The 12,472-nt window shown below is 40.5% G+C and overlaps 1 protein-coding gene across 12 annotated transcripts in view; it reads left to right on the top strand.

The window, feature by feature from the left end:
- The window catches only part of rapgef2b (Rap guanine nucleotide exchange factor 2b), a 149,614-nt gene that overhangs the window by 111,212 nt on the left and 25,930 nt on the right, over positions 1-12,472 (top strand). For all 12 annotated transcript variants that reach the window (XM_084719765.1, XM_084719763.1, XM_084719761.1 and 9 more), the window contains 7 exons: positions 3,434-3,611; positions 6,389-6,525; positions 7,380-7,538; positions 9,000-9,152; positions 9,336-9,500; positions 9,753-9,860; positions 9,951-10,154. In XM_084719765.1, the coding sequence (XP_084575891.1) occupies positions 3,434-3,611; positions 6,389-6,525; positions 7,380-7,538; positions 9,000-9,152; positions 9,336-9,500; positions 9,753-9,860; positions 9,951-10,154 (1,104 nt within the window). The remainder of the gene's footprint in view (positions 1-3,433; positions 3,612-6,388; positions 6,526-7,379; positions 7,539-8,999; positions 9,153-9,335; positions 9,501-9,752; positions 9,861-9,950; positions 10,155-12,472) is intronic.

Genomic DNA, 12,472 nt, shown 5'->3' with positions numbered 1-12,472 from the left:
GTGTTTTTCTTTGTTCACAACCCCAAAAATATTCAGTTAACTAAGAAAAAGGACAGTTAGTCAGACAAAACAAGTGATTTTGAGGTGACAGTTTGTCTGTGGGAGATCGTGGTAGGAATTTTCAACTGTTTTTTGGCATTTTATTGACAAAAGGTTCAAGCTATTAATTGAGAAAATCTGCAGGTTATTTAACACAGCCCTGCATGAATGCTGTCCAGATTTAAAGTTGATACAATTGGTTGATTGATAGAAAATGAATCTGGTTTGATAATCATTTAATTGTTCACGTCATGTTGATGCAAACATGTCAAATACTTGCTGGTGTGAGTTTGACAATTTGCTGTTTTTCTTTGTCTTATATGATAGTAAACTTAATATTTGACGATTTTACATTGCAGGTTGGATGAAACAAGCAATTTTAAGGTGGCATTTTTGTCTTTGGGGAATTGTGGGAGGCACTTTTCAACATTTCTTGGTATTTTATTGACAACATAGTCCTGCATGAATGCTGTCCAAATTAAAGCTGAAAGAAGTGGTCACTTGATAGAAAATTAATCTGTTTTGATAACCATTTTATCATTTTACTCCTTTTCAAGCAATAGTGCCAAACATTTGCTGGTTCGCTTTAATCTCTCTCATCTTTTACATTTTATAAACAAAAGGAGAAATCGATTACCAATCATCAGGATATTCGTTAATGAAAAAAAAATGTCCAGATTTGCAGCCCTGTTCCAATTCAGGTACAGTGTCAAAGAGAAAGCTCTAACAGCAGTGGGTCAAATTTACCGATCGGTTATAAACATACACGTAACTCATCCGATATAGGTCTTTGGGTTGTGATTAGGTTAAATTAAAAATGTGTTTTTCAGTTTCATTTGAACACGTTTTCAAGGCCCGAAGAAGTAAAATGATCCAGTAATTCACAGGAATGTGTAAAAAGAAAATAACATAACTTTATCTCCCTCTCATCCAGATCATCTCCTGACATCTCAGATTTATCTAAAGACTGCTTGGGGTTACCACTGCACCACCTCTGTAATGAGGATTAAGTGGACATTATTAAATAAAGGAGACGTCTTTTACTCTTATCAGCCAGTCTGCAGGGTTTCTTAACTTTTCAACCACTCACACTCAGCACACAAAATAACGTACTAGAATTAAAAATGGAGAAAAGGATTAAGATTCATCTCTTACTATCCTAGGGTACCCGGCACGACTCCCCAAACTGTTTGTTTTATGCAACATTACATTTTTATCGTTAGCTAAAGTTGCACCCTGCAGTTTTGAGAATTAATACTGTGGAGTTGTAGATCACAAGCCATGTTTGTGGTCTTCACTTGGGGTGTTTTTGAATAAATGGATCAGGGGAGACCTCGTTCTTTACACTTGAGACCACAGGAAGGTGAGGGTACAAAGAAATATGACGGTGTTAAATTTGAATTTTTAGTCTCCAAGAGTTGATGCGGTTATGAAAGGTTGCTGAGCAGATAGGATTACAGATTTTTGATAACAAGCATTGAATGGCTTAACCAGCGGTCCACCTGCTGCTCTGTAATCTCTACCGCCTCCTTTGGCCTCTGCAATCGAAGCATCCCATGAAGAGGTCCGCATCACTCTCACGTCACCGGCAACATGGCGCACTGTTTTGTGTCTGAATAAATCATGAAATTGGTCCTTCAGAAGGACTTTGAAAGCATTGATCCAAGAATAGCCGTGATGAAATATTAACAACACCTGACTTGCCCACTGACTCTTAATGCTTACTGCACATTTATGGATTTTTGATGCATAGATGACACGAAAACGAGCCTGTGCACGAATACAAAGACACACAGGCAAACTGTGTTTAAACACAGCAAGATGGCTGTCGGATTTGAACAAGTCGTGTCCATGTGGTGTGTTAACTGATTTTGCACCCTTTTATAAGCAAATGAGTTCATCTGTGAAGGAATCTGCATCCTCTCTTCTCTTTAGCAAATTTATGTTTGGTCTTTGATATATTTGCTGCAGATGACAAGTGGTGTGAACCTGTCTAGTGTGTCCTCTGTCCATCTGTGGAAAATAAGCAATGAATATGCAACTGTCTGTTGTTTAAGGAAAAACAGTGTCCAGGGAGTTGTATTCCAGTTTATGGAAGAAGATTTTGATTTGTTGATTTATTTTGTTTTGAGATAAAATGTATTATACTGCTGTTTAATTCTGTGTTCTCAGTCTGTGACTCTGCCCCGCCCATCAGGGTGTGTGCACTGGTGACGCCCAAATGGCCACTTAGACACAGACCTGAATCATTAATGAGCCTTTTGCACATGGCGTTTGAGGAGAAATGACATAGGGTTTCTGTGAGAGACTGGGCACGGGGACTCTGAGCCTTGAAAAATTAAAAGCAGACTGACAGTCTGGGAGGTGAAGATGCGTCTGGCTCTGGGATTTTGTGGACAGTTTGCAAAGACGACCTTTTCTTCTTCAATTAAGAAGCTTGAGGTTGGGCACCATATTGCGGTAAGAAGGGCTTTTTTTTGGTGCTGCAGCGGCGTAGCAGAGCTGATGATTTCTAGTCCCCTTTCCCCCCCCCCCAGCTGCTTTGGTTTGTTCCGTGAGATGGTTTCATGTTGTGTGAACATGAATCAGGCAATGTGGCCCTTTCTGTCATTTATAGAAATATTTTCTTTGATGATAGCAGAGGAACTCCATTAGTATCACTCCTGCACAAGTAATTGCATTACTTTCGCTCCTCATCTAAGTTCATTTTCCCAGCTCCACACATATTTCATCTTGTGCTTTCAAAGAACAGGATCTGGCTGTGAGGCAGGCGGCGGAGTTTGCTGTAGGGGGAGAGGAGAGGAAAGTTGGGAGTTAATTAGCTTGTTACTATGCATAGCAGACTGTTTGGTATGCAGTGTTGACGCCTGTCTTTCTCATACTGTACTGAATACCTCTAATCTATTTCATGAAATGGGTCAAATCTGCACAGCGGTTTAACAGAGGGTGTTTTTAATTTTGCTTTTGGTTGGTGTGCACTGTGTCACAGCTGATGTTTGTAATGTAAAATGATTTCAGCAGAGTGCATGTGCTGTGCAACCTGCATCTCTGGATCCTTATTATGCTGATTTTTTTTTTTTTTCACACTGGCTGTTTACAAATGCATTTACTCTGAATTTTGATAGTTGAACACTGGTTTGGTCACTGGTTTGGTCAGCAGCTACCAATATTTTTTTTGCTTTCAGGCATGAAGCCAACAAGTATTGTTTGTAAGGAGCATGCAGGCAGGTGGTTCTCGCTCGAAGACATGGCTATAGCTGGATACACTGGTCCATCTTGACACTGACTTTTTTGTAATGGACAGCCAGCTGCTGATATTGGATGGAGACACCAAATCCCTCACCTTGTTTAACTTTAATAGCAGATAACTGACTCATCTGTTTGCTCTCCGCAGGCCACAGAAAACGAACCAGGCGACATGGACCTGAGTGGCTTGCCAGAGACCGCCGTCGACTCGGAGGAGGACGATGATGAGGAGGACATCGAGCGAGCGTCGGACCCCCTCATGAGCCGGGACATCGTGCGGGACTGCCTGGAGAAAGACCCCATGGACAGAACCGACGACGACATAGGTGAGCAGCCAGTCTGGGGTTTTATTTGTGTGAATATGGGATGATGTTTCAGTGCAGCTTATGAATAGCACTGTTGTAAATAAAATGATTTTGCCATGCAGTGTTGTAAACTTGTAAAAATATCCCCCTTATTTCTGTTCATGCCTGAGAGTGCCATCTTTTGCAAGACTTCTTCAGAGAAGGTTGTTTTCAGAGCTATCAGTGAAAAACACAACCAGTGTTGTTCCCGGCTGAGATTCTACTTCTTGTCCCAATTTTAGAATAATTTGGTGCTGTATAAAAGCCACACCCTCCTTTCTTATTTAAATCGGTCACATAAATTTACATTCGTCTGAAGGCTTTTTTTACATTCCTGCTCTCATTTACCAAGTCGGCTTTCGAGTAATTCTCAAAGCCACATCAGGCTCACAGTATCATATCCCTTAAAGCTATGACTCAACTCCAATGATAATGATAGGCATGTTTAAAAAAAAAAACAAGTACACACTCTCTGAGCTTAGCTACAGATGTGGACTGGGGGAGGATGATGCACTGGATGTACGAGAGTGACTGCTAACCATTCTCCCCCTCCCCCAACTTGGCTGTTTCCCCCCGCAGTACACCCCTCCCTCTGCCGGCAGGCTTTTCTAGGTCACTCCGGCACATCCTCTCGCCTCACCTCTCCCAGCACATTAAACTTTCAGTGCTTCCGCAGCTTCACACACAACTCTGTTGCCATGCCAAGCACAGGTCAGCCAGAACGCCAGACTGCTGCTGGCCAGCCAGGAGGGGAGAGCTGGTTGGTAGACAGGGAGAGGGAACCTCAGTGCAGGGTGCTGCAGGATGTCTGGGGCCTTAGATTATACGTAGCATTTCCGTTGGTGACACACCCAATCAGATATACCCGGTATTAAAAGATGTTGCTTACTTACTCAAGCCATGCACACACAGATGTTTTGGATTGATGTGCCCAGAATTTTAAATATCCTGTACTGAAATATCGGCCATCATCTCTATGTAAAGGAGAGGAAAGGATTGTTGTATATGCTGCTTAAAACAATGCACAGTGAGATTTGAAGAACCGTACTTTGTTTTTAAAGGGACAGTCCATCCCATAGTCAAAAATACATAATTTCCCTTCACCTGTAGTGCTGTTTGTCCATCTAGATTGCTTTTGTGTGAGTTGCCAAGAGATGTCTGCCTTCTTTCAAAATATTTGTCCAAAATTAACATTTTGTCCACCAGGCAAATGCTAGTGAATGTTCAAATTTTATCAGCCACTCAGTAGGTTACCATTATTTTTTGGCTGGTGAGTGAAAAAAAAACCCACCAGTCACTTTCATATTTCACCAGAATTTGGCTGGTAGCTGGTGCTAATTTTAGTCCCTGAATGGAAGTCAGTGGCACCCGGCTTGTTGTGGTTAAAGCAATACTGCTGCTGCTTTCTTTCCATGGTAGAAAGGAAGTAGTTCTTACAAGGTCTGTGGAATATCTATATCTATCTATATATAATATCCAAACCGAGTGCCAACTAGTTCCATTATATTCAAAAGAAGGCAGACATTTCTACAACTGATGACTCAAAAATTCAGTAAGTCACAGTAAAAAAAAATAATAAATTGATAGATACATAGCATCTATCAGAGGTAAGAGGAACAGTTTGTGTTTTTTATTAGGGGTGAACAATGCCCTGGTTGCAAAGAAAGATTTGCTCTTTTTCTGTGTCATATATGATAATTAAATGATAATCTTTGAGTTTTGACCTGCTAATCAAATAAAAAAGTAACAAGTAATGAGGGAATAATTAGCAGATTAATGAATAATGAAAATAATCATTACTTGCTGCCCTATTATCATTTTTAATGCTTTTACAGGACCGCTACAAGTCCTTAACATATCTTAAAATGTATGAAATTTATTGAATGCTTTAAGCATGGTCTAAATTTGACTCCAAGCACGTGTACATTTAATCTTTTTGGCGATATCAGCAGTTAAATTTGGTTGCCTCTCTAATCTTATTGTATTTTGTTCTATATCTACATCTTATGTTGATATAGTCTCATTTCAGACTATGTCTGCAGGGCGATTGAAGTGATCAGTATCGTTAAGGACAAATAGATTTTTTCCAAATTAATATACATGTTTGGAAAAAATGTTTTTAACTCTACCAGTTATTGTTATTTTGCCTTACTTAACATTTTGAACTGACAATATATTGTTTTCTCAGAAGAGTATGTGTATATTTTCACATTTGATGTTTAGTTTTATTGCAACATTGGCTTCAAATTAAACAGTAGCATTAAAAAGTCTTACATTTAACTTGCTGATGCATGTACACATGCTGTTTTAGCTATACAATGGTAACTTTATGCAACAAACTCAGTGTTTTTTGGGGGGGATTTTAATGAACTGACCCTTTAAACTTGATCATGCTTGACGGAGCACTAAATAAAATTTCAGTTTCAATGTCTGCAGTGATGAACTTCTTAAACTCACACTGAGGTCACTGACTGAAGTGTCAGCAATTATTCTTGGCTCGCCTTGAAAGTTTCTATCAATGAAATTGATATTGGCGTTATGTTCTCCAGATAACGATTCCTCTGTTGGTTTTTCACTGTGGTGATGATCCATTCTGACGCTCAGCCTCCAACTCGTGCCTTCTTGGCTGAAGGCGAGGGGCAACGCAGGCTTTTGCCAAGAGCAGCGCTGCCTGTTTCCTCTGGGTGTCAAGACTCTGTTTGCTCTTTTTCTCAACCTCCTCCACTTCTTCCACTGTCTCTCCTCTGTCCCTCTCGCAGAGCAATTACTGGAGTTCATGCATCAACTGCCAGCATTCGCCAACATGACCATGTCAGTGAGGAGGGAACTCTGCGCCGTCATGGTGTTCGCTGTGGTCGAACGCGCCGGCACCATCGTTCTCAATGATGGGGAGGAGGTGTGTGTTAGTGTATATCCATACACACATAAGCCCTGTCGTGTGACTTTGTCCTGCCTTTAATTCTGTCTAGATGTGTGCGCATTTGTGTGTGTGTGTGTGTGTGTCACCCCTAGTTTCACCCCTTCACACCAATGAATCTTCCTTCTTCCTTTTGATGTTTTTTTCTGCTCTATTAAATCTGAATGGCGGACAGTCCTTATCACCAAGCCCTTCTAGGATCCCTTAGGCAACTAAAGCAGGCATCGTGTATTCTTCCTCTCTCTGGTGAAGATGTGACACGAGTTTCAATGAGACAATTTGCCTGGTTTTTTGCTGTGCTGCACTCAAACAATAAAGAGCAGACCTTGCCTTAGAGGCCGAGTCACTTCAGTAAATGTCCGGTCACAGAGAATTCAGGGTTCACTGAGCATATTGTTGCTGTCGGGGTAAAAGATTTGAATCTCAAATATGTCCGCTTTTCAGGAATTCCTGAAAACATTCTTAATTTTGCTTCAGTTAATCCCTCAAATACCCTTTTTCTTCATTTCAATCATTATTTGCAACAATATCTTGAGTTTATCTCGACATCTTATCCCAGTTAGTTCTAATAATGCCGTGCTATTGCTGTATCCCTTTGAGGAAAGCAGTAAACCATCTGTTAGTGTATCAGCCCCCTTTGTAGTTTCTGCATATGGTTCTTTTTGATAAATAACTTTGACTCATTAAGGGACACCAGCTGTTGGGAATATTACTTTACTGAACTTAATGTGATCTAAAAAGTTGTATTTCTCTTTTTGTTTTTTTGTTTTTTTCTTGCCTTCTCTTTTCTTCTTGCAACATCTAACTACTGTTATCATGTGTTTTGGCTGCAGCTCGACTCGTGGTCGGTGATCCTGAACGGCTCGGTGGAAGTGACGTACCCTGACAGCCGGACAGAGATCCTGTGCATGGGGAACAGTTTTGGGGTGTCACCAACCATGGAGAAGGAGTACATGAAGGGCGTCATGAAGACCAAGGTGGACGACTGCCAGGTACGATCTTGGTTGTAAATGTTTCTGCATAGTATCACTGCAGTTGAAAAGTGTGAAAAGCAAAGACATCTTATGATATTAAATCCTACTGTCCCACTGTTCCATGCAGATTACATTATGCACAATTTGCTTTGGGCAAAAAATTTCCACTTAAATGTGAGAAACAACCGTTTTGAAAGAGAATAGGCCAGCTCATGCAAAGAGCAAGATCACATTATTTGCATCATGTGTTTAATTGGAGTAAAGTGCTAAACAGAGGAAGTAAAGACACTGACATGTTTTTAGTCCTTTAATCAAGAGGAGCTGAGCTCATCAGGCTCAGTGGCTGGGATGAGAACATCTTTGCTCCTAATTAGTGAAAACCCTGTCTTCATAATTTATCAGTGGGGATAGTATTTTAGTTGCTTTGCAGAATATCTTTCTAGTCAGCTGTTAGCAGTTACATAAAGCCTGACCGATACTGGGTTTTTTGGGCTGATACTGATGCTAGGGAGTAAAAAATTTGATATTTCAACCAGCATTCTTCATACAGAATATAATATACAGAATGGGATATAATGATGTAATAGAAGCAGGATCATTTCCAGTTTAACAATAAACAAAACAATATCAGGTCACTGATTTCTCACCTGTTTTTTAATAATTATAAATACAAAAACAGAAATATATGTATATATACTAAATGTGAATTAAGAAAAAGGATCAAAATTAAGCAGAATTCTGTCTCTAAAGCAAATAAAAACTATCTGCATTATGTTCTGTTAAAAATGGAGTTTTCATTTAGGCGCATATGAGACAACATACTGACATATACATACTGATACTACATACTGATATAGCTGAGATAGGCCGATATCTGGCTGATTGATATATCATTTGAGCCCTACAGTTGTACTCATTTATGTTTCAATCTCAGACCTACCAACACTCAGGCTTTTCCTGGTTTTCTCCGGTATTTCAAGGCTGTCTCCCAGCGCGTTCCTGTTTTGTTGTTTCTTGCAGGGAATTCCTGTTATTTGTGTGGCTCTCAACCTTTATTATGAGCAATCATCATACACAGATCCATAAGTTTTGAAAGCTTGTCTGACATCATCAGAGTTGCCAGATGTTCTGTGAAACACAATCTACACACAATCCACATGCTACGTACAGTTTCATACCATCTGTCACCGCAACCCACCACTCAGTTCACAGGGCATGAGCACCACTGCTCTCTTAGAGTTGGGTGGAATAGTTTTCATTTATATTTCCCCCACCCTTTGACCAAAAAAACTGTCATATTTTGAAACCTAAATGTTAGAAAAAAATGTAACAGATCATATATTAAGGAGATCCCATAACAGAAATCTCATACATCTCAATATATGTCAATTTTAAGCATGTGGGATAAATATACTTTATAAATTTGTGTCAAAATGTGTCAGATCTGTCTCTAACCTGGTTTTACTCTGTCTTGTCCAGTTTGTTTGTATAGCCCAGCAGGACTACTGCTGCATCCTCAACCAGGTGGAGAAGAACATGCAGAAGGTGGAGGAAGAAGGGGAGATTGTTATGGTGAAGGAACACCGCGAACTGGACCGAACCGGCACCAGGAAAGGACACATCGTCATCAAGGTGACCAGTCAACATTCACTCAAATGACATTTTCATTAAACCCCAAAACAGAATAAGAAAAAAGAGCGTGATTCAACAGCGAACCAAATAATTACCTCTAGATATTTGAACAGTTCTCTGCAAGCCAATGGCATTGCTGAAAAGGTCATTTTAAATCAATAACTTTATGATTTGAAACCTCAGGGCACACCGGAGCGTCTCACCATGCACCTGGTGGAAGAACACTCAGTGGTGGACCCCACCTACATCGAGGACTTCCTGTTGACCTACAGGACCTTCCTCTCCAGCCCCATGGTCGTGGGCAAGAAGCTCCTGGAGTGGTTCCACGACCCCAGTCTCAGGGACAAGGTACGGGCGCAGTAGAACATCTGTATACCTGCGTGAACTGAGGAAATCATTCAAATATGTTTAAAGAAAATTGAGATTTTATTCTGCAAGTACACACAAGTGAATGCATAGTGACAGTCTAACACATTTAAGCAAAGGTATTCCATGAACCCATGGATTTATTTAGGTCAGGATGCGAACTACATAATACACACAATTCTAGTCAACCAGTAAACTGTGTGTTGACCTGTCCTGATCATGTGATTGCTCCAGGTTACACGGGTAGTCTTGCTGTGGGTAAACAATCACTTCAATGACTTTGAGGGTGACCCTGCCATGACTCACTTTCTGGAAGAGTTCGAAAACAATCTGGAGAAAGAAGTATGTATAACAACTCCTCATGCAAATAATGAATTTTGCGTGTTTGTGTATTTGTTTATTGCACTTATCTCACTTTTTTTTTTTTTTCAGAAAATGTGTGGGCACCTCAGACTGTTAAATATAGCGTGTGCTGCTAAAGCCAAGCCACGGCTGGTGACACTGACCAAGCCGTCCAGGGACTCTCCTCTGGCCTTCAGCCTCCTCGGAGGTCAGGAGAAAGGTTTCCGCATCTTTATCGATGCCGTGGAGCCGGGGAGCAAGGCAGCAGAAGTCGGCCTTAAGCGTGGAGATCAGGTTAGATATCTTCATCTTTTCTGCTTTTACTAAGGGCTGAACAGTTGATCGAAATTTTATCAAAATCGCACTTTTGGCCTACTGCATTTCCAAAGCGCTGTACATGTTAAAAGCAATATATGTGTCAAAATATCATTTTAAAATAATAATATTGTTGTAGAGATTTCCTGTCCTCTACATCATATTTTACAGGATTAAAACCATTACAAGGACTTTTGAACTGGTTATGAAGCCGTTGGAATTTGATACTGATGCCTCTATATCAGACTACATAAGCAAACAAGACCATCAGTGAGAAGATTGGCTATTTCTATATAATTATTCTTATTGCTTGCCACGGGGTCAGATTCTCCTTGAAATCACATGAAACAAACCTAAGAGAGGATTATTTTTCAAATAATTTCATTTTTAGCGTTATATTTTGTGTTTATGGCAGTGGAAACACTACTGCTTTGTCCACAGGGGCCTCCAAGATGAACACAATATGAAAGTTCCTTGTAGCAGCGTTAAAGACATTTCAAACATGCTGCATGACATCATCTTTGTCACCATCTAATTTGTACATATAGAGCCACATAATTTGTGAGACAGCAGATGTTGTTTCTACTGTAAGAAAGTGTCTTTAGTTTGTTAAAATCTTGGGATTTCCTCTTGAACTGAAGGGATGAAACCTATGGATGCAGCTGCACACAGCCCTCAGGTTATAGATTTATTTTTGTCTGTGGGCTACAATTGTGAGGGGAAATGAGTCCTGTCACACAGACCAGCTCTCAAATTGCTCCCTTTTGTTGTGAAATTGGTTTTACATTTTGCTCTACCTAGCATTAAAAGATTTTTTTAAAGTCTTAAATTGAAGTTAACCCAGTAGCTGCGTGGTACCCTGTGTTGGCTTTCTCCCCACAACTTGACTTCTCAACCATTCTCACACGCGTCAGTCCTCTGGGCTTTAAGCAAAGTCCCTTAATCCTTGAAACCATCTTGAGAGTGTCTGGATGCGAGTTAAGCCCTCCTGACTCCAAACATCCCTTGCAGCTGTTTCCCCCAAAAGGAAGCAGGGAAGCTGACATCCTTGGAAGCATTCACTCTCTTGTACACACTCACACCTTCCATTTTTAACGCCTTCAGTCACTGCATCATTCACTCGGGACTAATCATTTCAGAGCAGTAGTATTAGTGCCATTTGTTCAGTCATCAGGGCCGTTGGCAGTAGCCACTTTAGTAGAAAACTCTCACTAATCGCCCCTGATCCCAAAACAGACATTCGGTCTTGTTAGTAAGTGTTTACCGGTCTCTCAGCAGCAGAGGATGGTCTGTACTTACGTTACAGTCAAAGGTGATTTCCTCTTCCACTACAGAGGAAGCAGCACAGGCTGGTTAATAGATTGTGCTGAAATGCAAATATCCGGCCCATATACAAAGGGCAAGACAAGTCAATTTAAAGGTCCACATTAATGTCAAAACCATATGTTGGACTAAGTGCCATCATGATGTATAACATGCCAGGCGACTGGAGTTTACTGCCTCTTTGTTCACTGGATAATATATGTAGCTCAAAGATAATTTCCTGAAACATTTTCTTCAGTTCTAGGTTCAACACTGATCTCTGCACTGATCCAAGTATGGCATTCAGTTTGACATGACACTGTGAATATTGAGGCAGAATGTAGTGGCAGGTTTTACTTTTTGTTGTAAATTAGTTTTTTTATTATTGTTTCTGGAAATTATGAATGTTGCGTCCTCCAGGCTAAAGAGGTAAAGGGCCAGATTACTACCAGTACAAAGTTCAAAAGCCAGCATCTGTTAGAGTCTGGGGGTGTGTGAGTGCCCAAGGCATCATGGGTAACTGTCACACCTGTGAAGGCCCCATTTAATGCCAAAAGGTACATACAGGTGTTGGAGCAACATATGGTGCCATCCAGGTGATGTCTTTTTCAGTGACATCCCTGCTTGTTTAAGCAAGACAATGTGAAAACACAGTCTGCACGTTTTCCCACAGCGTGGCTTCTTAGTAAAGGTTCTGGTACTAGACTGACCTGTCAGCAGTCCAGACCTGTCTCCCACAAATATGTGTGGTGCATTATGAGGCACACCTGCTGATCACCTTAAGTCCTATATATCAAGCAGCGGTGGGAAAGAATTTCACTTTCAAAACTTAGACAATTAGTGTCTTCAGTTCCCATACACTTGCAGAAGTGATGTATCACAGTGGTAAACATGCTCCTGTCCCAACTATTTTGGAACATGTTGCAGGCATCAAATTCAGAATGAGTGCATATTTACAAAGCACAATTAAGTTGCTCAGAATATTAAATATTTTG

This window comes from Lutjanus erythropterus, chromosome 5 (genome assembly GCF_056507025.1).
Source record: "Lutjanus erythropterus isolate fLutEry1 chromosome 5, fLutEry1.hap2, whole genome shotgun sequence".
Taxonomy (NCBI): Eukaryota; Metazoa; Chordata; class Actinopteri; order Lutjaniformes; family Lutjanidae; genus Lutjanus; species Lutjanus erythropterus.
Note: the sequence above shows the minus strand (reverse complement) of the source record. Positions and strands in the feature narration are given on the sequence as shown.